Below are 25489 nucleotides of genomic sequence, written 5' to 3' on the forward strand. Positions count from 1 at the left end.
TGATATTGCTAATATCTAGTTAACAATAAGCTTAGCTGAATTGATCTTATTGCTAAAACCTAGCTAACTGAATCTTTACCTGTTAGCCGTTATAATATTGCTAAATTAGCTAGCTAAAAGGTAGATTAGCTGATGTTGTTGCTCATCCCTAGCTTATCTGTAAACTCTTACTGCCAATAATAGCTAACAGTTTGTTTAGCTGTCAATATATTGCTAATATCTGGTTAAGAAGAATCCTAGATAAACTGATCTTATTGCTAATACCTAGCTGGCTGCACGTTTAGATATTTGTTGTTGTATTGCGAATTGCGCGCCAACAGCAAACACAGTTAATAGCTTTACTAGTGTACAGTAAACTTAGCTGTTAATGCTAGTAGCTAACAGTAAGCTTGGCTGCTATCATATTGCTAGTAGCTTAATAACAATAAGTTTAACTGAATTGATCTTATTGCTAATACCTGGCTAAACATGTTTAGCTATTTGTCATTGCACATAGAGAGCTAACACTAAATACAGCAGCTGTTGCATTGCTGATAGCTAGTGGACAATAAATTTAGCTGTTAATGTATTGCTAATAGCTAACAGTAAACTTAGCTGTTGTAATATTGCTAATGGCAAGTTAATAGCCTAGCTGAACTGATCTTATTGCTAATACGTAGCATGCACAGCATGTATCTGTGTTTATCATATTGCTATAGCGAGCCAACAGTGAATACTTTCTTTTTTTTTATCAATATTAAGGAATTATTGACTTAAAACAAGCTTCTATAGCTTTCTGAAAAGTTACGTTTAAGTTATTTTTGTTTTATTTCAAGTGTACTTAGATGTGTTTGCAAGAAACTAGACCAAAAATACTTGGTGAGACTTTGTTTTTGCAGTGTTTTGCTCCATGTTTCAATCTGAAAACCATCTGGTCTAAGATTACAAACACTTTTCCCCATGTTGATGTCCTGACTGATGACACATGAGATGACATTTAATCAAACTGTGACTCAGCACTGAAGATTTACGCTGCAGGTGTCTCCGCAGCCCTGTGACTTATGATCCATAACCCTGATAAGTTACAACTTTCTGCAGAGAACAGACGCATCAGTCACCTGCCATAAACGCTGAGGCATTTCTGAAGGCTTTCCTTCTCAGCTGAAAGCTTTTTCTGCTCGTTGCTCTGGCGCCGCTGACATGATATACAGAGAAACCCGGGTTATGGTCGCACGTTAATTTTTCTAAAAGGATTTAGATTTTTAATCTTGTGCCCCACGGCTGAAAGCCTTTGTTTGGTTTTTCTCTCCGGTGAAAATCTCACTGTTAGTCAATATATTACAACTATTACAACAAAACCAGATGGCTGACTCACTCTGAGCCTAACTTTGACTGGCATCCAGGTTTTCAGATCCAGTTTCACATATGATCAGACAAACAGAACCTTGGCTAAGCTTACGGTACACCCTGGACAGTTCGCCAACCCACAGGACAAACATCTTTACACACATTCATACCTCAGCGCAATTTAGAAAGACTAAATAATTTAGCATCTGTATTTTTTCGGCTGTAAAGGTGCAAGAATGTGCGTAGGAGTAACATGCAAACTATATAGAAAGATCCCTTAGCTAAATGTACCTTTACAACTTATGTTTGTAGCCATCAATAACCTTCTGGAATAATTCTTATTTGCAGTATTCTTGGCAATGTTGGTTTATTAAACTGTTTGGTTTCCTGGAACAAACCTGACATTTAAGCATATAGTCCACACACTGCAAAAACACAAAATCTTACCAAGCATTTTTGGCCTAGTGCAAATGTCTTGGCACACTTGAAAGAAGACAAACTAACTTAAAAATAACTGTTCAGTAAGAAATAGGAGCTTGCTTTAAACCAATAATTCCTTAATATTGATGAACTACTAGTTCCACTGGCAGATTTTCCCTTATAATACGTGCTAGTTTATATGTAAGCTCTTATAGTCAACAACTAGATAACAGTAAGGTTAGTTGTTGCTGTATGTCAACAATAAACTTAGCTGAACTAATCTAATTGCTAATGCATAGTTAACTGTTTGCAAAACTCTCAAAAGCCTTTTCCCACATTGCCATAATGAGGTGTTTGCATGTGGACTTATAAAAAAAAGAGATTAATTAAATAGAATTTGGAACAAGGTTGTAATGTAGCAAAATGTGGAAAAAGTGAAGCGCTGTGAATACTTTCCAGATGCACTGCGCGTACAAACATCTTCACTTCTACTCCACAGCTAGATGCTGCAAAACAGGCGTCTGAATCATTTTCCCTGAGTCATAGGCCTTAATCAAGGAACAAACGCTCTCCTCTCCGCAAATCTCCATGAGGATGTTAACAACCTTAACTTGATTACGAGCTGAGGAAAAAAACAAAAAGTCCACAATGTTCAGATGCAAAACAAAACAAAGACCTGTCGTCGTACATCATATTAGCCTTTAATTATCTCCTTTCATCCATGATTAGTTTCCTCACACGCAGCGTAATAAAGCTCCCGTTTGGAATCAGACAGCTGGGGGTTTTAATTAAAAAGACGGCCAATAAGTGGAGAGATTGCTGCACTTTTTCTTTTAACAGGGTCTCATCTGGCAGCGGTGGGTTTAACCTTTGTCTACGTTGCTATGGCAACTAATGGATACCTTCGTCAAAGTTTAAACGGTAGCCCGGGTGTGTGTGAGAGGCGGAGGGAGGGTTTTACTCTGCTTTAATAGCCTTTCGGAGATGATAGCGGCCGATTAAAATCTTGTATCAGCAGGTTGGAGCAGTAATGGCTTTGGTGCACCTCTTAATTGAATCCGGACATAAAAAACAAGACGAGGCAGAGGTAGATGCACCTTATCAGACGGTTTTATCCTCAGAGGTTGAACTAATCTCATTTTGACTCCCAGTGTAACTCCTGTGATTTCTTTTAGTTTTTATTAAATGCCACATGAAAACCAAAGTGAACAGAAAGGAACTGTAAGCAGATTTAGTGCAGAAACATGCGTCGTGTTGTAATAATCTGTACTAATGTGTAATGATGGCCTCTCCAGCTGTTTATCAAACATAGTGAAGCCCTTCGTCACATGAGCGCAGTGTTTCAGCAGGTTGGCCGGTGGGAAAGCATAAAGTGTATCATATATTAGGTGCAAAGTCTTTAGTCAGCGAAGCCGAGGAGATCCAGAGGACAGGCGCTCATTTCCTGAGTGATTCATAATGCTGAGGCGGCATTCGCCAATAAAAACGGCTTCAATTCAGGGCTCCATGTAGTATTATGATCTCACTTTCATTTCCTGCTGTTCTTTCCTACTTCCTTCTTCCTTGTGTCGTTCTTGTCTCCTTTCTTCCTTGGTTCCTTCTCTCATTTTTCACATGGTTCCTTCCTTGCTTGGCTCCTTTATTCAGAATTTATTATCTTTGGACCTAAAGAGGAACAATCTGCCGTCAGCACAGAATTTCAGTTTTTACAGCTGGAAACTAGAGATCAGGATGAAATCTGGGTCTGAGCCTTCAGAGTCACATAAAGACAGTTACAAAGTCGGCCTTCTGTCACCTGGAGAACATTTCCAGGATTAAAGGACTAATAATGTCTCAGCAAGATCTAGAGAAACTCATCCATGCGTTTATTTTTAGTCGCATTGATTACTGCAGCAGTGTACTCACAGGTCTGAATAAAAATTTAAAAAATCAATGGTCTAGCTGCAGCAGATCCAGAACGCTGCTGCTGGCGTTCTGACTAAAACCAGGTAGATGGAGCACATCACCCAGTTCTTCACTGATAAATTAGACTTAAAAAAAATACTGTTGTTAGTTTATAAATCACTGAAGGGCTTAAAGATCTGCTGTTGTCGTATCAACCTTCCAGACCCTTCAGGTCTTCTGGTTCTGGTTCTGCTCTACATCTCCAGAACCAAACATGGAGAAGCAGCATTCAGCTTTTATGCACCACAAATCTGGAATAAATCCTTCCCCCTTCTTTTCTTCCTTCTTCCCTTCCTTTACTCTAACTAATGTCTCCTTTTTGTGCACTCATCTGTTCACGCCTCTGCAGGTTTGCCCTGACAGTGATGGTGTTTGTGAACTACGGCGGAGGCGGCTACTGGTTCTTCCAACACGCTCCCTGGAACGGTGAGGCTGAAAAGCAGAACCCGCATGAATCTACAGAACCAGAACAGATTGGGCTCTGCTAGCAAGAAACCTGAACCTGCTAAATACAAATTACATTTCCTCATCATGGCTGCTGCAACTGGTCAGCCATCATGATGAATGGAGGACAAACATGGAGGATTTCAGAGATTTTGTTTTATTTTAAATTCAGCTGAAATGACAGAGATTTATTTTGAGAATTCAGAGCTAATCAGCTGAATCTGTCTTGTTAAAATGTCTTCAGTTCGGTCAACATTGTAGCGTTTTTAACATTTTATAAACCTTTACGCTGCCAACATTCAGGTTGTTTGCATTGTTTTGTTGAGGATTGCTAATTTTACTGCTAGGATCTATTTTTAGGTCCAGTTTTGTCTGTTTTATAATTTCTGCTGAAATATTTACATATTATAATTATAACTAGCTAACAGTAATTTTAGCTGTTATGATATTACTAATAGGTAGTTAACAATAAGTTAAGTTAAACCTATTTGCCATCTGTATTTGCCAAGAGTTGCTAGCTTTTGTTGTATTGCTAACAACTAGCTAAAATAATGTCTAGCTAATTGTTATATAAAATAGAAAGCTAACAGCAAATACAGCTGTTAGGTGTTGTATTGCTAATAGCTATCTATTAGCTAGTGGACAGTAAACTTAGCTGTTAACATATTGCTAATAGCTAACTCTAAGTTTAGTTATCCTATTGCTAATGGCTCGTTAATAAGTTTAGGTGAATTGATCGTATTGCTAATACCTAGCATATCCAGCATTTAGCTGTTTGTTTGTATAATCCTGTGGGAATAATGTAGTTTACTGACTCTGAGCCCAGACCAGTAAAGCTCCAGTGAATCTGTTTGTTAAATCACTGATTGCTATATTTGTTGCAGGTTTAACGGTGGCTGATCTGGTCATGCCCTGGTAAGTCCAGCCTGATATTTTCTCTCCGCCTGCGCGCACGTTGTGTGTCTAAATGACATCCTGGTGTTTTGTCTTGCAGGTTTGTGTTTATAATTGGGACTTCAGTGGTTTTGGCCTTCAGCTCCATGCAGAGGAGAGGAGTCGGCCGCCTGCAGCTGCTGAGAAAAATCACCTGGAGGACATTTGTGCTGCTGATAATCGGCTTCTGCTTTCTCAACTATTCTCCCCGAGATGGCCCGTGTAGGTTTAAAACCAACCTCACAAAATGCTTAAATCAGAGCTTTGGGAGAAGCTAGAGAGCAAATCAACAACTACATTACTGTGAACAGTTTGCCATTCCAGTGTAGTAGCTTGTAGTGAATGATCTAAACAAATGGATATGCAGGCAAAATTACACCAATGATAGTAACAATACCCCCTTCAAGCATTAGTTTGTCAAACAAGCTCACCAAACGTGCTGGAACTCGGGTTGCTAGGTAACGACAGAGCTCTTTGGGGGTTGCTAGGGAACAGACTGGACTTCTCTGGGGTCACTGGGTGAGTGGGCAGTGCTGGCTGATTTGTGACGTTACATTATGAAGGTTTATGAAATGGCTCATTTTCAAGGTAACTAAAACACATTAACTTATTGCCAAATAACGGCTGTGGGATGTTTTTTTTAAAAAAACATTTGAAGTGCTTTTAAAAGCAGCAGAAACCCAAATGGAAGTACAAAAACATCAAAAATGTGAATTTTGCATAGTACATCCCCCTTTAAGGATCCTTAAAACATTAACCAGAATTGATCAGCAGTCCTATTTCAGGATCTTAAGTATTTTATACACAAACTTATTAAAATTAACATAATTCCACTTTGGAGTTCCATTCAGTGGAAATGGTAGAAAAGACAAAACTGGATATAAAAACAGATCCAAGCGGAAAAATTAGCAAACCTTAGCAAAACAGTCCAAACAACCTGAATGACGAGCAACTCCCCGCTGAATCTGGTAACTACATATCAAGTCTTCACTGGCTGAATGGGATGCAAAGCCATGCAGCCAGTACTGTTATAACAGCGCCCCCAGTGGCTGGATGACTGAACAGCTAATAGGCTTGGTGAAGTTGGCCAAATGTCTGAAGTTAATTTTGTAAACTAAATATATAGCTCAGACTTAAATATTTAGCTTGAAGACTAAATTTGATTAGCTTTCAAACTAAATTTGTAAACTAACTAATTTTAATTTAGTTCACAAACTATTTATCTTGTAAATATTCAGTTTACAAACTAAACATCGAATTTCTAAACTAAATATTTAGCTCAAAATTAAATATTGATTTTGCTAACTAAATATTTAGTTCCAGGTTGAATATTTATTTTCCATACTAAACATTTAATTTTCAAACAAAATTTTTATTTTCCTAAATAAAAAACCTTTCTGTTGGGAAATTTTAAAATTTGTTTTTTTTTTTTTAATAAAATTTTGTTTTCCGAAATAAAATAGTTTAGTTAACAAACTAAATATTTAGCTATTAAACAAACTAATTAATTTAACTAAATATTAGTTAGATTGCTAACTAAATATTTAGCTTGCTAACTACATATTTATTTTGTAACTAAATATTTAGCTTTCTAACTAAATATTAAATTTGAAAGTTAATATTTACATCACACACTAAATATTTATATCCAAATTAAATATTGCGTTTGGAACCCTTACCTTTAATAAATAAATAACATGGCAAAAATATAAATTTGAAAAATGAACACCCATTTTTAAAATAAATATTTACTGTTAATTTTTTACTGTGTAACCTCATAAAATGGGTTCGCCTCCACATTTGTGATTAAAGTTAATCTCCATTTCAGTCACTTGGATGCGTTGGCGCTCTTTGTTGCACATTAGCCTCCGCGGTGCTAATGGACGTTCCTGCACGGATAACTGGGTTAAGGAAAATACTGCTGCTGAGTGCGCGGTCTCAAGGTCCTGCGGCTGGGGACGTCGAACTGAGCCGAAACGGCGGCTGTTTGGGTAATGGACGATTACAAACAGATAGAGTTACAGGCCTGCTGCAGCTGCTGGACTCTGTGGATCTGACTTCACCGTACGGAGCGGCTTTGCCCTCCGTCTCCAAGGACGACGCTTCGCGTTTTTCAGTCCCACGGTTTGATCTAATAAGGGAATGGAGTCACGTCAGCTCGAAACGCCGAACCCTTTCAATGTCAGTCGACAGAGAAAAGGAGGCGCTAACCTTTGTCAGAAGCAATAAATTACACAGTGGAATAATGTTTCGGTTCAATAACTTAGTATAACTTTAGAAAGTTAATATATTTTAATTCAATTATATCAGTTGTGTCCAAACTTTTTTCCCCTGGGGCAAAAACTGGCAAATTTTAACAACTGGTGTGCCACAATTCCTTAAATAAAACATGCAAAACTTAATTCTTTGGATTTTTTATTTTTACCTGCTGAGCAATAAAATACATTTTTATAAAATTTGTATATCTAGTTTGGTGTTTTTACCATGATCATGAAAACTAAGAAATAAATGGCTGAAAAATTTCACCTCCTCTGTTTAACTAATCTACATAAATTATGTTTCACTTTTTGAATTGAATTCCTGAAATAAATAACATCCTAGCCTATTAAAATACACTTGTTCTGTGCAAAATGCAATAAAATTTCAATAAACAGATTATTTTACAGTAAAAAAGAAAATTCTGACTTCCTGTATATAATCTCACTGGCTCTCGTCTATAAGTGCTCAGATGCCGATATCAGCCACTTTTCACTGTTATTGAACGTATTTTAACTTCCTGAAAGGGTAAATCCACCAAAAATGAACGATAATGTGTAAAAACGTTTGTTCTTTTCTCAGCTTTCTTGGGTCTAAATTACCTTTAACATACAGATTTAACTGAAGTATCATCAGTGAGAGCTTCCCCTCCTCCTGCGAGACATTTCCGCCTCTTATTTGATTTGTTCATCGGATCAATGATTGGGATCGGATAGTTTTGCAGCACTTTGTGTGACAAAGGTCTCCAATTAACTAATGTGCAGATAACAATCAATCACAACCAAGAGATAACTTGGAAACTTGCTCCGTTCTTGACATTCAAATGTCTTTCTGGACCTAATTCTGTCCATATTTGAACATTGTTGAGTAATCTTTGCCCGTTGTTTGACTCTGAGGTGGTAATGTTGGATGTAAATATGTTTGTGATGGTTGTTTGTGCAGTTCTGAGTGTTTGCTTTGTGTCCCAGTGTCCTGGTCCTGGCTCAGGATCCCCGGCGTGCTGCAGCGTCTGGGCTTCACCTACTTTGTTCTGTCTCTCCTGCAGACTTTCTGGGGCCAGAAACAAATCCCAGAGCGAGCGGTGAGCAATTCATGTCAACTTCCCTTTTGTCAGTCGCTCAACAGAAACGGACATTAAAAGGGTGCAGTCTGAGGCAGCACATTTAAACACAACTAAATAATCTGAAGCCAAGCTGAGGGAGCATGGCAAACTGTTTTTCACCATTTACCTTTAGCATGTTAGCATGCTAAGTAACTCAGATTGGGTTTTTATTTGTTTTTGAGTAATAAAAGCAATAAAGTTAGATTATATCAGAGGTTTTAGTTAAGCTAAATGCCAATAAAAACAAATATATGTATTTGAAAAATGGCAAGTTACTGGACTGGATGATGAATGGCTGCTAGCATGTTTTCAGATAGCATCTCTAAACATGTTAGCATCAGAACGTGGTAGCATCAGAACATGTTAGCATCAGAACATGTTAGCATCAGAACATGTTAGCATCAGAACATGGTAGCATCAGAACATGTTAGCATCAGAACATGTTAGCATCAGAACATGTTAGCATCAGAACATGTTAGCATCAGAACATGGTAGCATCACTGAAAAGCAACATCAGTGGAGGAAAGACATTTACTCCACTTAGTGAGTGGGCATCCATCCATCCATCCATCCATCCATCCAATTGTTTATCCATCCATCTGTTCATCCATCCAGTCATCCATCCAATTGTTTATCCATCCATCCATCCATCTGTTTATCCATCCATCCATCCATCCATCCATATGTTTTATGAACTCATTAACCTATCAGATGTTTTTATTTATGTTATATTTTATTTATAACTCAGACTTTGTGTTGGTATTTTCTAATTAAAATGATATTGACTCGTTTCCTCTGCAGCCTCAGTGGAGGAGCGCTGCCCAGGACGTCCTCCTGTTCTGGCCTCAGTGGCTGATTATCATCCTGCTGGAGACGTTTTGGCTGTGCGTCACCTTCCTCCTGCCGGTACCCGGCTGCCCGGCGTAAGTCCAAACAAGGCAGCCCGCCTGTCATTAACTCGCCGTGCATATTCATGCCACAACAACAGATTTCCTCACCATCTCCACGTCGAGTGTCTCCATTTGGGTCTGTTTTGGTGTTAGTCTGCGCCTGGAGCTGCAGGTGTTTGGACCCACAGTGATTTATGGGCCTGCGGTGGACCCTTCAGAGGGTATAATTAGCCAATCTCAGTCTGGTCGTGTGGAACCAGAGAAGAAGAGGCAGAGGATCCATCTTCCTCGTGCTGGCTCTTCTGCCTCGTGTGTCTTTTTTTCCTCCATCTTTGTGACTTTGAATGGTTAAAAGTGTTCAAATGTTACATTGTAACTATTTTTTAAGATATTAGTTGAATGTTTTTGCCAACAAACAACCAGCATATAGTGTTTATTAAAGCGGCGTTATCATGGGATATTTTCTCTTTTTAGTTTTACGTCACGATTTTTTGGAAGTTGGATGGAGGTTGAGGAACTTACTGTTGAAATCTGTATTTGAAAGCGTTGAGCATCAACTCTAACAGCGGTTGTATTGTTGCCTCTAGAGGATATTTGGGAGCTGGCGGGATCGGCGATGACGGTCTTTACCCAAACTGCACTGGGGGGGCAGCAGGATACATCGACCGATGGATGTTTGGGGATAACATGTACAGATACCCCACTTGCAAAGTAGGAACATTTATCTTATTATAATCATGTAACATATTATTTTCACTGAATTTACTTGCTTTTGTTTGTATTTTGTAGGAAATGTATCTCACTGTGCTGCCCTTCGACCCAGAAGGGATTCTGGGAACCATCAACTCCATTGTGATGGGATTTCTGGGGATGCAGGTAAACTGGATCGCCTATTTCTCCTCATTGTACATATTTTATGGTTCCTAAATTGCCTTTGGTCTCATAAAATGCTTAGTGCTGCCTCATTATGGATTTATCTGTTTATCTCCTAAATATGTATTAAATGTCATTTTATAGAAAGTGTGGTTCAAAAAAATCCTACATAGACCAATGTGTCCACCTCACCACTCTATTAAAACCTTAAACAAGTCGGGACGGCGTGCATGCAGCTGGTAAAAAACAAGTTTCCAAATTAGAGGCCAGAAAAGTTTTAGCAGCCATTGAAAACACAAACTCTAAAACGAGCCACTAGAAAAGGCTCCACAGTATGGAAGTCTGATTTATCATATAATAGATAAGAGTCTTCAGAGTAGAAAGAATGATGCAGAAAAGGATTAGTAACACTCAGAACTGACTGAGAATTTTGATTATTTTTTTTCCACAATTCTGACTGAAATCTCAGAATTCTTATTTTCTTTCACCGTTTTGACTTTAATTTGAGAATAATATATTTTTCCCACAATTTTGACTTTTTCTCAATTTTTTTGTTTTAATTCAAGGATTCAGATTTTTTTCTCAGAATCCAGATTTTTTTTGCAGTTTTGACTTTAATCTCAGAGTAGTGCATTTTTGTTTCAAAATTTAGATTATTCTCAAATTTTTGTTTTCATTTCACAATCCTGACTTTAATTTTAGAATTCTGACATTTTTTCTCAAATTTCTGATTTTAATCTGAGAACTCTCACTAAAATTTTCTGAGGAAAAATGCAGTTTATTTGTTCTGTGGCTCTGTAATAAATGAAGCTGGGTGTAAATGTACATGTGGAGGACTCTGTATGTTTTTCCAACTAATCCATCCAACAGCATCAACTATTCCCACAGTTCCTACTTTATTCTGGAGAAACACATAAATGTAACCTTTTCTATTATTAATATGCAACTACAAAACATGACAGGGACGCTGGCCCTTTAATAAATGTAAAAAATATTCCCATGAGACGACAGCTGTTCCCCTTCACCGACACAAATCCATGAGGCTAGGAGAAGAGAAAGCTTTTGGTCGTTAGCGTCGTTAGCGTCACTTATAACCATTTGGTCTGTGGGAAGCCGCCACCCTGACGCAGCCGCATTGCTGAATCCCCAGGAGGCGTTTCGGCTTTGAGCCCCTCAGTCAGCGAGGAATGGACGACACGCCAGGTGTCCGCTGCCCTCGTCCCTGTGTTTGTCTGCTAATGCTTCCAGCTGAGGCGCATTCATCACCACCAAATTAATCAGATGACTTGCACACCACATCTGGCTGCGCCACATCAGGGTGCCGCATCCCAGGACTATTTGGTTACTCAAGGCCAGAGGCAGCAGAATACCCGAAAATATTACTCCAGTAAGAGTAAAAGAGTATTTGGTAAAACGTCTACTCAATTACCGAGTAACTGATTAAATTATCGGTCATTTAACATTTAAAAATTACAAGATCAGACGAACTAAATGATAAAGTTAAGTGGAAAATTTTGGTATTTCATGGATGAAAATGGCATTAATTCATATAAGTAACAAAAAATAACAAAATCAGGCAAAACAAATGTTTCCAAATAAGTTTTTTTCAATTAAAAACTTATGAAACTTTAACAAAAACTGCAGGTGTGTGTCTGGTGAATATTTGGTTAAAACATGTTTGTTTTTCATACAGTGGGTAGAAGATCCAGAAATTTTACTCAAGTAAGAGTAGAAATACGTTATAATAAAATTACTCAAGTAAAGTTAAAAAGTCTTTTTTTTTTTTAAAGTAAATGTAATTGAGTAACTGTAACTAGTTACTGCCTGACTCTGCTCAAATGGACGCAGCGATTGGTGGAGTTCATGTTGGTTTTTGTTAACTGGATGTTTGAGCTGATTTCTTCCCTTTTTTCTCCTAACAGGCTGGAAAGATTATCGTTTTCTACAAGAGAAAGAACGTCCACATTCTGTGTCGATACCTGGTGTGGGCCGCCATCCTGGTACGTTGCACCACTGCTCTAAATAAATGTCCACAGGGACGTTACTAGAATCAGGACAGGGGCAATTTAGCTCTCGTTTTACCCAAAATACCAAATAAGCTTCATTAATTTATTCATCATTAGTTTTAGACTGTTTAAAAGGTTCTGTTACTTCCCATTCAGCAAAGATACTACAACATGCAGAATGCAAACATGGCTCTCAGGATTGTTAAAGCTGACTTGTTACGTTTCCTTGAACAGTTTAGGTCTATGGCCTATACAAAACATGGTCATTACAATTTTTTAACAAACTCATTCTTATATCACGAGACTTTTATCAGATGTTTTAGGGCCTCTTGTCACTTCAAATTCAAATAAGTTATTACTGGCCATGCCCTCCAACTCAACATTTACACTCACACGTTAACATGTTTGAAAAGCACAAGTGGAGCCTCCTGTGCAACCAACAAGAATGCAGCAAGTGGTTTCTGGATGTTAAGTCAACAACAAAGCACTTGTGTTTTCCAGCAACCACTGTACAGCGCATACAGCGATAAAACCAGCTGACCAAACATGCTGAAACTTAGCTTGGGTTGCTAGGTAACCCAAGCTGAGTTTGAGTTACCTAGCAACACAACTTCACATTCCACAGTGACTGTGGATTGTGAAGCTATAACCAGGAGGTTTTTGAAGCAGCTCATTTTCCAGACACCAAAAAAGATGAGCTTACTGTCAAAAAATGGCTGGACAGTTTTTTAAGTGCTTGTTCTGTTCTTAAAAGCAGCAGAAACCCAAATGGAAGTACAAACATTTACAACAAGTGAATTTTGCACAACAGGTCCCCTTTAAGGATGTTAAGCCCTGGTCCAGACAGAAGCTGCGTTTTATCACAAATGTACAAAAAACTTTGTTGATATTCCGCTAATGCCGAAAAAACACAATTTCACAATTGCCTTGTTTCCATTAAGTATGAAATTGCACGTGAATACGTTTCTTCACACGATAAGTCTTTAAAAAACATCATCCTCCAAACACTTCCTGTTCGTCGTCTTTGTCATTTCCGCCAGTAGTAACATCCTGTTGTTGATCATATGATTCGTGTGACGAGTTTTGCAAAATATGCTAATTTCAATAGAACCCAAAAACTACTAGTTCCAAAACTTTTTATCAAAACTGTGGTTTTTTTCCTGTTTGTTTTTTTTCTAAATCTCTGTGTTGTAATTAAAATTTGCACAATTATATGGTCATTGGATTTGCAGCCAGTGAGAAGAAAGTTGTGTCTATTTTTATAGACTCAGTAGGTAAATATCTGCTTTTAACCATATTTATTAATTCTGAAATTCTGGAGGGAGTTTGAGGAATATTTCAGGTTTTCCCTGCATTCCTCACAAAGATCCTGGCCTGGATGTTTTACTGCGCCTGTCAGGTAAACTGTGCAATGTGTTTCCCAGTCGTTTGGCGATTAGTCAGAGCCGTTCATTAGCAGGACTTAGCAGAGGACATGTGTGTGATCTCATCACATGTGTGGCTGTGTTTTCGGGAAGACATGAGTATCCCCCGCCTCGGGGGGCTACACCCTCCGCCTCACATGTGGTTTCAGATTAGAAGAGCTCTGCGTATTGTTTACAGCCTCCTGCAGTGATGTAGTCAAAGTACCAGAAACAGACCCGACATGTGGAGGTTCTGGAAAAGAAATAAACTCTTTACTGGTTAAGTCTGGGATAAAATGAGGAATCCTCCGAAGCTTTACGGTGTTTCTGGGTGGTCTCAGAGCGAAAAAGGACCAAGCTGCCATCAGAAAGGGCGTCCCTCAGGGGACGACAACCGATACATGAGATGGTTTGTTTTGTAGCAGGAGGCTAACGAGCATGCAGAACCGTCGCTGGCGTGAAGATTTATGTCCAGAGACGAGGTTCGTTTGTTAAAACGGGGTCAGCAGGAGTCCGCTCCGACTTCCTGCGCCGCCGGTTCCCCCGACCTGCAGCAATGACGGAGAAGAAGGAGCTGCAGGCGCTGCCGTCATCGCCAGGCCTTTGAAATCAAGCCGCGCAGCAGAAAAACATCGATAACCTCAGATTAGCCGACTCACAGTCATGGGAAAATATTTCCTTGACTGGATAGAGAGATAAAACTAAGTACATCCTATGAGGGAAGTCAGTCTGGATTCACTGGACCAGGACTGAAACGATTAATCGGATTAACCGTGATTAATCAATTATTGACGTAATTGTCAACCAATTTTAGTAATCGATTAATTGTTAATTGGAGTATACAGACTCAAAAACAAGGTCATACAAATTTAGAGCAAAACTGTACAAAAATTATATACATTTTGTATATAATACATAAAAACGTTCCTCGTCTGCAAATATGTTCTACCCAGAACTTCTCGACTGAAACAGTTTTGGCTCCACCTGGTTTAAATTGTGTAAAATATAAATGCTAAGTTCATCAAAAAGAGCAGAGCTTCCCACATGTTGATGTTAGAAGTTTAAAAATCTCAAACTAATGATCAAGTGTACACTAAAGAAATGCTCTTGTTTCATTTTAGGCAATAACATTTTAATTTTGTTATTTAAACATTGAATTCAATTGTTTATTTACATATTTTATTGTATTTTTGATGTAAAAGACTTAAGTTAAATGAAAAATGTCCAAATGTTTTAATACAATTAACTGATTAATCTTTAGAATAATCGATTAATCAAATAATTGTTAGTAAACAAGAGAAGCATCATCTCCCTGAGACGCAGCATTTTGAGGCGGCTATAGATGATAGATGTATTCAACCTTAAATGTTAAATGATGAATGTCCTTCATTATGTCTCCTTGCCTTGAATATTATTGACTGTCGTTGTGCAGTGAGCTGCTGGAGGCAGATGAAATAAATTAGATCCATTTTCCCAGAGCCACAGAGTGATAAAGTAACACATAATGAAAATAATAAACAGTAGACCGTTTTGTTCCACTGAGTGTGAGGTAAACCACAGCGAACGGGTTGTTTATGATTAAAGCACACTGGGAATAAGTGCACAGACTCAAAATCATGGTTAAAAAATTACTTGTGAAAACTGCAGCGCAGAGATGGAAATGCAGACCAAGATCTTTTTGGTTAAAACATGTTTATTTTTCATTCAGTGGGTAGAAAATCCAGAAATTTCACCCAAGTAAAAGTAGAAATACTTCATGATAAATTTACTCAAGTAAAAGTAAAGAGTACAGTAAAAGTATTTTTTTTTTCAAAAAGTTACTGCTCCTTTAATAAGACTTGAACTGCAAAAACACTTTTTTTATTGAAAAATAAACAACCCAAAGCTTTAAAATTCAGAGGAAACACAAATTACAAAGTAAATCATCATCACTTCCTGTCTGTGTCTATTTACTTTTATATGTGACTCGTGAACCGTTTTGGATGCAGAGATGCCGGTTAGCTGGATATCCATCATGCGTATGGATGACAGAATCGATGGAGTGGAAATAGCTGAGCTGGGTCGAGTCTCCAGGCTGCAGGAGGTGGGATGGGGCCGCTATGTGGGCCAATCGCTCAATTTCAATCTCACACTTCTGAGGCCTGATCGTTGAACTTTAATTAACTGGGCCTGTTGTTTATTGTGACGAAGACCCGCGGCTGGATCTTTTCTGCCGCAGAATCTAAAAACTGCGGGCGGAGACGCAGCCGGGCGTTTAATGCGTCGGAGGAGCGACTCTGCGGTTGAGGTCTGGTAATGTTCAGGACACAAACGTCTGGAGAAAACGGCTTCCGGGCCGCCGACGCCAACCAGAACCGCGTTAGGGAGGTCAATAAGAAGAGTGGGCCGATCACTAAAACTAATTGGTTTTGGTTGGAACAGGAATAGAAATAGATCAGGCATGAGATACAGAAGCAAAGCAGCGCTGCGCTGTTTTAGGAAACTATTCACAGCCCAGTTTTACACATTTTGCCTCAAATTTAAAGTTGTTTATGCAACAAATTGGAAGGAAAAAGTAATTCTGTAGTAACAGTGGTGTATATTTATATTCAACCCCCCTGAGTCGAAACTTTTTTTAATTTTCAGTTGTAGGGGTGTCCAGCATGAGGCCCAGGGCCGTTTTTGATCAGCAGCTGAAAACGCATTGAACAGTTATTATCAGAAAGTTTTCTGGTTAAAAAATGACACTCCAAACTTTGGCTGAAGTGGCGCGTTTAACAATCCTGCAGTTCCTACAGAACAGAGAAAACTACAGAGAAATGCTTTGTTGTGTTTATTTATTGTTAAAATGAAGGGGTAGCTGGTCTATCTTGTTAAAAATAGAAAGTAATGAGTTAATTAGACTGTAAGAAGCGGCTCCGCCTTGCTCTGCTGGAGCTGCAGAGATTCGATCCTTTCAATCAATCATCCCAGAAGATTGACTCATTCTGCGTTACAACAAGCAACAAAACGGAGCTGGAAATGTGTTGATTTTGTGTGAATTTTGTAGATTTGTGAAAAACTGGAGGGACTTATTGAGTCTAGAGGGCCCCATAAAAAGCCACGGCGGGCCAGATTTGGCCCCCGGACCTTGAGTTTGACGTGTTTTAAAACATGCCTTGTCGTAAAATAGTGTAAAGTTTGGCTAAATAAAAGTTGGATATATAAAACAATTGGTATTTTAGATACTACAGGGTTTTTTTTTAAACGCATAAGATAATAATAATAATACTTTATTTTATATATATCCAACTTAATGCGTTGTGCTTCCTGGTGATATTTGTGTATCTGGACCGAGTCAGAGCATTTCTCCCTGCTTTGGACTGATTGTCGTTTGGTTTGTTAGGATTTCTGTGTTGGATCAAACTGGCGCTCGTTGATAATCGGTTAATTTGCCGGACGGGTTTCTGCCGCCGCACGTCCTCAGCAGCCCGACACATGTTGCTTTATCGCCCCGCATCGATTTGAAATCTGTTTCATTTCCACCCTCAGGGAATCTCCGCAGCCATCCTTTCTAAGTGCACGCGAGACGGAGGATTTATACCTGTCAATAAAAACCTTTGGTAAGTGCTTCCTGACCCGCTAAATTCAGCCACTTTTCCTCACAAAGAAAAAGGGAGGATGGGCACAAATCACGGCTGAAAAACACGAGTTTATTTACCTCCAACAGCAGCTAGGACTGTAAATAATCACCCTGGACGTTGGGAGTGTGAAGCGGAAGGAGAGGTTAAACTAGAGTCCTGTGTTTTCTGCTGGATTATTTCAGATCCTTAGTGAGGGAAAGGATTAAAGGTGACATATTAGGTTAGGACACGTTTATAGGCAATACAAACCGTTCTCATTATGTTTTTTTCACAGAACCATTATTAGATATTGAGCTTTTAATTTGATCAGTTCTGTCTGTTTTGAGCTGATTTCAGAAAAATCTGTTTATAACGTCAGTTTATTAGGGACAAGGTAAAAAAGTTAAATTATTCCGATAATAAATGTTAGGAGAATGAAGTCAAAATATGGGAATAGTTTTACGAGAATAAAATTGAAATAGAGAGAGAATAAAATTATAACATTACGACTTTATTTACAATTTAATTACATTTTTTTATTTGTAATTTTTTCTTAGTGTGACCCTATTACTCTGTTGTAGTTTTGGGGCTAAATAAGCATCTTCTGGCCACGCCCCCAAACTCAATGTTACGACTCGTATGTGAAAATACCTGCAAACAGAGACGCAACTATACATCCGTACATCTTTGAAAAGCAGAAGAAGAGCCTCCTGCACAACCAACAAGAATGCAGAAAGTGGTTTCTGGATAGTTGGTCAACAACAAAACTTACCATCCAGTTTTGTTGTTGTTGTTTCCAGCAGCCATTATACTGCAGAAACACAAAGTATTACCAAGTAGCTTTGGTTGAGTTTCTAGTATCTTAATAAATTCGAAATAAGACGAAACTAACTTGCAAGTAACATTTTAGGAAGAAATGGAAGCTTGTTTTAAGTCAATAATTCCTTAACATTGATGAAAATGTTCTAGTTAAACCGGCAGATTATTTCTCTTATGGGGAATAATGTCTTGTTATAAGTTTAATAATCTGCCAGAGGAACAAGTACATTTTTAATAACATTTAGGAATTATTCACTCAAAACAAACTCCTATTTCTTCCTGACACGTTACTTGTAAGTCAGTTTTGTTGTATTTTAAGTGAACTAAAATATTTGCACTGGAAACTAGACCAACAATACTTGGTAATGTTTGTTGTTAGATACCAGCTGATCAAATGTCCTGGATTCCCTTTGGGTTGCTAGGCAACAGGGCTGGACTTGGCTGGGGTTGCTAGGTAACGGGGCTGAGCTTGGCTGGGGTTGCTAGGTAACGGGGCTGAGCTTGGCTGGGGTTGCTAGGTAACGGGGCTGAGCTTGGCTGGGGTTGCTAGGTAACGGGGCTGAGCTTGGCTGGGGTTGCTAGGTAACGGGCCTGGGCTTATGGAATGTGAGTTAATATTGGAGACGTTTTTTGAAGCCCCTCATTTTCAAGACACCAAAAAAATATGAACTCTCTTCCAGAAAACGACTGGGTGTCTCTTTCTTTTTTAAGCGTTTAGGTTGTTTTTTAGGAGCAGTGGAAACCCAAATGGATGCAGAAAAACATGAATTTTGCTTTCAGGCTCCTAAACCTGATGAATGTTCCCGTCATGAGAAACGGTGGCGTCCGTTACTGCGGATGTATCCGCCTGACCAGCCCGTGCTCCGGCCCCGCCCCTGAATCATTTTAATGTTTTGCTGCAGGAAGAACTCCATTACATCTGTGATGTGTAAGCAAATTTCTGGTGATCTTCCTCAGGGGAAGCTGCTCATCCCTTGCTATTACTGCACCTGCCTGGCTTTTATAGGCAGTTCATCAGGGGCGGCTTATTGAGCTGTTGAGTCTCTGCCTGGATGTCTAGAGGTAATTAACTCCTGGCTAAGAGTCCTTTCTGGCTCAACTTCAGCCGGGATAAAAGATAAATAAGACGGCTCGCTGCAGAGAGGCTCGTTCGGACAGCCGTTTTACTGTAGAGGGTATTTCATCAAACATTCTTGCACTTAGAGACAGACAGAAACATGGCAGACTGGCGCAGGTCCACAGGTTCCTGCCAGCTGAAGCTTCGGGCCGATCCGATGATTTGTTTGGTCCGGTTCACACCCAGCAGCTCGTGTCTCTGCAGGTCGCTGTCCTACGTCACAGCCATGGGGTGTTTCTCCTTCCTGCTGCTGGGAGCCATGTTCTTCATCATTGATGTGAAAGGCTGGTGGCGAGGGCAGCCATTCCTTTACCCAGGTACTACGCACTAATCAGCAACAACACAGTTCATATGATCTATTCACTTCAGATGAAACATAAAACACCCGTCTGGATCCTCAGGAGTATGACATGCTGGTTTCAGTTATTTAAATAATTGAAATATTTACCATGTTTAATCTGTAAAAAATTGTTTATGAACAAAAGATTTTATAAATTTGTAAAAGATTTTTTTTCCTCTTCTCCACTTTTGTCTGTTTTTTTCTTTTCCTTTTTTAACGTTTTTTTTGTATTTTTTGGTTTTTATCCATTTTTTTTACTTTTTCTTCCATTTTTTTCTACATTTCTAAAATAATTTTTCTCATTTTTAATTTTTTCTTCTATTTTCTTTCAAATATTTCATCCATCCTTTTTCTCTTTGTCCCATGTTTCTTTTATTATTATTTCTTAATTCTCCCCTTTTCCTTTTTTTTGCTTTTCCATTTATCCTTATTTTTAGCCATTTATATTTTTTTCCCCTTTTTATCATTATTACATCAAATATTTAATTTTCTCCATTTATAGACACAGGTGCCTCTATATTAACTGAATTATCAAAAAATTGAATTTATTTGGTGATTCAGTTTAAAAACTTTGAAATTCAAATATATAAATTCATTATAGTTCTATATGTAGGTATTAATTGTAGCCACTGCAGCTAACAGCTTGTGAAAAACCAAAATTCAGTTTCTCAGAAATTAACACTTTTCATCCAACTGATAAAAAAATGAGAGAGATTAATTCAACTTGAGCTAATTATCTGATTTTTAGCTTATCATAATTAAACGTCTGAGCCTTCTTCAGCAGAGCTTCTTTGTTCTGAGTTAAAACGCTTCTGTTCGGATGTAAACAGGGATGAACTCCATCTTTGTGTACGTTGGCCACTCGCTGCTCGGCTTCTACTTCCCCTTCAGCTGGGAGATTGGTTTCCAGCAGAGCCACTGGGAGTTGCTGCTGCAGAACCTGTGGGGAACCGGGCTTTGGGTTCTCATCGCCTTCCTCCTCTACAGGAAGAAGTTTTTCCTCAAAATATAACATTCCCAAACAAATCCAGCAGAAACTCTAACCTACAAGCCTCAAAAGATGTTAAATAATCTTTTTTTGTTGTTTTTTTGGGTGGCATCTTGATGTCTCTGGGTTTCCATAGCAACCGCAGACAACATCTACACGTCAGTCTGTAGTTTGGCCTAGAAATGCTGTCACCATTCAGATGTAAATATGTAATCTTTACTGGAAATGTCTTGAGTTTAAGTGATTAAGTACAATTTTGAATCGATATTTTGACAGCAAAAAAGTTTGGAAAAATCAAAGGATTAAAATTTAACTAATATTTTGTTTCACTCTTTTTTTAAAAAAAAATCAAAGTCAAAATGTTTTGTTTTTCTTCCCCCCACTTGATTCCAGATTTTTATGATTGGTTGGATATATATAAAAAACAGTTGAAGATTTGTATAATTAGGCTGCGTTCACACAAGCACCACACAAAGTGGAATTGCAGAAGTAAATTTACTTAATAGAATCACAACAATTAAGAAATAAATGTTTTGTGACAAAAATGTTTCTGTGCTAGGATAAGGTGGATCTTTTTAGCCATTTCAGCTTTAGTGTATTTCAAAAAACGGTGATGAAAACGGTACTTTTGCATCTCAAAAGTCACATGATCAATAACAGGATGTTACTACTGGCAGAAATGACGAAGACGACCAACAGAAAGTGGTTGATGATGCCGGATGATGGCGCGGTGTGATTTTTAATGACTTATCCCATAAACAAACTGATTCATGTGTGATTTTAATTGCTTCTTATTTAATGGAAACACCGAAATTGTGTTTTTTAGACACTAGTGGAATATCTACAAAGTTTTGCGCACATTTGTAATGGAAACGTAGCTACTGTTTTCTTGTGTGCAACAATTAATGGAAGCTGCTTTTCCATTAGCCATAAAATTGCACAAATGTGTTTCACATAGTGATAAAGTTTGTCAAATAAATTTAATATTTTAATGATATTCTAATTTATTGAATGACTCTGTATGTAACTGGTGTCATATGTCTCATTTTTAAAGGTTAATGGAATGTTGTACAGTCTCTCTGTGTAAATAAATTAACATTATAAAACATATGGCTGAAACCACTAGTTACACTGTAAAAAATTAACAGTAAAAATTTTGTTTTTTTAGCCTGTCGGAGAAAAACATGAGTTCATTTTTTCAAAGTCATAATTTTAACACATCATTCCTACATTTATAAATGTCAGAGTCCAAACTAAATATTTAATTCACACGCTAAATATTTAGTTTACAAGCTAAACTAAATATTTAGTTTAGTTTACAAACTAAATATTTAGCATGTGATTTAAATATTTAATTGACCAATTAAATATCTAGTTTGTGAATTAAATATTTAGTCTGGAAGCTAAATATTTGGCTTTCAATAGTTTAAGAACTAAATATTTAGTTCATAACCTAAATATCTAGCTTCAAGTTGAATATTTAGTTTGGAATTCTGACATTTCTAATATTTAATTTGTCAATTCAGTTGACAAATTAAATATTTTGCTTGTGAATTAAATATTTAGTTTGGAAGCTAAGTATTTAATTCAACAGCTAAATAGTTGTGACGTTTATAAATGTAGGAAAAATGTGTTGAAATTAAGACTTTGAAAAATTAACACCCACATGTTTTTTCTCTGACTAAAACTAAAATATTTGCTGTTAAAAAATTTTACTTTTTTTTTTTTTGTAACTTTACAAACGGATCTCTACACACCAGTTTGTGAACTTTTTTTTTCCCACAGAAAAGCCGGATTTATTTCACCACAGATGATCATTTTCTTACAAATTAAAGGTTGCATTTTTCTAATTTTGGCACTGTGAGATCACCGTACTTGCAATAAAAGTTGTTCCTTTTTTTATTGGCTAAAATAAAAGGAAATCCCTAAACCTTGAGTGAAAGCCGGACTGCCTCGGTCTGGAAAAGGTTATGAAGTGTTCATTTATGATCATTAAACCTCCGGTCGCTCTCTAAACAACATGTCGGCTCCACTCAGTTTGCGCATAAAACAAGACTGATTAGATCAGATGCACTGATGTGGTACTTAACAAATTAGGCCAAGTGATTCCGCCACACTCCAGGCCGGCCATTACGAGCCGGTTGCCATGGACACGCCTCCCGTTACTGTGTGCGTGCGCGAGCCATCTGCCGGTACCTTAATAGGGGTCAAGGTGCACCGCTAGCTGAAGAGACGAGTGTTGCTAATGGGACTGACACCTCTGCACTCGGCCTGTTAGCAGATTTAGGAAATTACGCTGATTCGTTTCATCAAGGCGAGGCCCCGTCGAAACCGGGGCTTTAAAATGTTGGACAATTACATGGATTTTACAACCTGAAGCTGCTAATTAAATTACGGCTTCGTTTTTCTGAGTCGGATTTCAGGATGAAGGGACGCTGCAGTGATTTATTTGAGGTGTGTCTCTCAGCGTGAGGTCAGGTGTTCACGTCCGCCTTGTTAATTAATTGAAAGCAGAATCAAACCGCTAATCCTGGAAGCAAGAAACCACAATAACACGTTTCGGCAGAAATTTTGTGTTTTTCTTCCCTGACATACGAGTTGTTAAACATATTTATCACAGTCACAAACTAAATATTAGACAGCGAAATATTTAGCAATTAATGAAATATTTAGTTAGCAAGCTAAATATTTAGCCTGAAAGCTAAATATTAAGCTTCGAACTATAGTTAGCAAGATAATTTTTAGCATACAATATTGCTAGCAATCGACATATTTAGCTTCCAAAGTATTTAGTTTACTAGTTAGATACATAGTTTGTGAACTAAATGGAGGTTTATATCTTGCTGACTAAATATAGCTTCAACTGACATATTTAGCTTTCTAGTTAAGTACTTAATTTGAATCTAAATATTTAGTCAGCAAGGTAAAACTTCAAACTAACTAGCTGCAAACTATATATTTAGTTTTAAACTAGTTAGCAAGCAAGATATTAACTTGATTTAGTTTGTACGCTATTTAGCTTGCTAGCTAATTTGTTTGTAAGCTAATTGTTTAATTTGTAAGCTAAATATATTTAGCTTTCTAGCCAAATATTTAGCTTACAACTTAAACATTTAGCTTTAAACTAAATATTTAACTAAATATTTAGCTCCAAGTTAAATATTTAATTTATAAACCAACTTGTGTGTAGCTAAATATTTAGCTTACTAACTAAATATTTAGTTTGTAAAATCAACTGTATAGTTTGTGAACTGCATTTTTAGTTTGCTAATGAAGTTTGTAGTTTGAAACTGACATTTAGAAATGAATTAATGATGTAATAGGAATATTGCTCTGAAAAAGAACCCTTTTTCTCTGTCGACAGGCTAAATAACTCAAATTACTGCAGTGCATTTTTGGCTGTGCAGCATCACAGATGCAGCTCACATCCAACCTCAGGCGGTTTGTCTTCCAAGCAGAAGTTGCTCTTTGGTCCCAGTAGGTGTGTCCTGCTTTCTTGAACAAGACCCAAGTCCATAATGGCTTTTCCAAGCGACTGTGCCAGTAATGGAAACAAAACGCTGATTCTTAAGAAATGAAAATCAATAGACTCACCTCAGTTTATTGGCACATTTGCATGTGATAATAAACCTTAGAATTAAATAGAAACATGAATTGAAGGTGATATAAAACAGCAGCAGCATCATGAGGAGAATTCACAGCTGTGACAGAAGTTATGCTCTGATTTCAGGTTGAATTTCTGCTCAACTTAAACACAAAGAAACGTCAGGAAGACGTCAATAAAACAGACACGATGTGGTCAGTCTGCCATGTTCGCACCAATTGATCCGCAGGGCGCCTGCGTCTCAACATGGCTGTGATCTATCAGATATGGAAACTTTATCTCATCTTCAATGAGCTCCTGCTGCTGCTAATGTCATATTAAGATGCTCCCTCAGTCTCCCTCGGTACAGCAAGAAACCATCATAAGATAGGATTAGATTTAGATTCACACGGTCTAATTAAAGCTAATTAGGAAAAATGTTAAGAAAAATTCAAAAATACTTTGTTGATACCAAAGGGAAATTAAACAAGTCTGTAACAAGGGTGGACAAACTGTTTAGCTCCACAAAACAAATACTGCTTCTGAAAAACACAATACGCTTTCTTAGGACGCCAGTCGCAACAAAAACTGTGATTTATCAATAAAATGAACACATTAACTGCATTTAGTCATTTTTTTTCATATTTCCTAATGTTTATTTGATCAAGATAAACATTGATTGATTAAGCTCTAAATTAGCAGCAGTAGAACTATAGATATTCTTACCGAGGTCCAACAGAATTACATCTACATAACAGAAAAAGAAGATATAATTTAGCTTGAACAAAACAAAAGCAGATATATTTATACTTTCCCTTTACAAAACCTATTGCAGTTATTTCTACATTCTGTAAAATTACACATGTAATTTTTCCTGTATACATTTGTATACATGCATGTGTCCATACATGTATACAAACATACATATACATACGTTCACACACCTGTACACACATATACCCACCTACAATTAAATTAAATGTTGTAACTCATATTAATTTTAATTCTTCAAAGAGTTATTGTAGCTAGAGATGACTATTGGTAGGAAATACTCTCCTGTAGTGGCGTGTGTTACAGTGAATCTGAAGCAGCCTCTGACTGAAGACACTGTTTTCCCAAGACGTTCTCATGAAGACGATAGTCAGGGTTGGAATTATTAATTGGAATTCATCATAACAGAAGTGGAGCCTCTGACACAACCAACAAAAACGCAGCAAGTGGTTTCTGGACAACAAAACACTTGTCTTTTCCAGCAGCCATTACACAGTGCATAGAGAGGTAAAACCAGCTGACCAAATGTGCTGGAACTCAGCTCTGGTTGCTAGGTAACGGGCGGAATTTTGCTGGGGTTGCTAGGTAACGGGCAATCCCTGCTGATTTGTGACGTTACATTCCGGAGGCTTTTCAAAGAGCAAAAACATTAACTTCATCCCAAAAACACAGCTGGTGTCCTTTTTTTTAGCG

At 37.7% G+C, this 25489-nt stretch overlaps 1 protein-coding gene across 3 annotated transcripts in view; it reads left to right on the plus strand.

Annotated features, from left to right (window-relative positions):
- Positions 1 to 21698, plus strand: part of LOC116712640 (heparan-alpha-glucosaminide N-acetyltransferase) — a 32025-nt gene extending 10327 nt beyond the window's left edge. The window contains exons 8-18 of one of the 3 annotated variants that reach the window (XM_032552438.1): positions 4040 to 4116; positions 5019 to 5049; positions 5129 to 5289; positions 8292 to 8404; positions 9227 to 9348; positions 9903 to 10026; positions 10105 to 10191; positions 12111 to 12188; positions 17108 to 17178; positions 19304 to 19431; positions 20285 to 21698. In XM_032552438.1, coding sequence (XP_032408329.1) covers positions 4040 to 4116; positions 5019 to 5049; positions 5129 to 5289; positions 8292 to 8404; positions 9227 to 9348; positions 9903 to 10026; positions 10105 to 10191; positions 12111 to 12188; positions 17108 to 17178; positions 19304 to 19431; positions 20285 to 20466 — 1174 coding nt within the window. In that variant the 3' untranslated portion in view covers positions 20467 to 21698. Of the gene's footprint in view, positions 1 to 4039; positions 4117 to 5018; positions 5050 to 5128; positions 5290 to 8291; positions 8405 to 9226; positions 9349 to 9902; positions 10027 to 10104; positions 10192 to 12110; positions 12189 to 17107; positions 17179 to 19303; positions 19610 to 20284 lie in introns of those variants that run through there. The other 2 variants (XM_032552439.1, XM_032552440.1) reach the window with 2 other exon arrangements.
- Positions 21699 to 25489: the final 3791 nt, after the last annotated feature.

Source organism: Xiphophorus hellerii, chromosome 22 (genome assembly GCF_003331165.1).
Source record: "Xiphophorus hellerii strain 12219 chromosome 22, Xiphophorus_hellerii-4.1, whole genome shotgun sequence".
In the NCBI taxonomy this organism is placed as follows: Eukaryota; Metazoa; Chordata; class Actinopteri; order Cyprinodontiformes; family Poeciliidae; genus Xiphophorus; species Xiphophorus hellerii.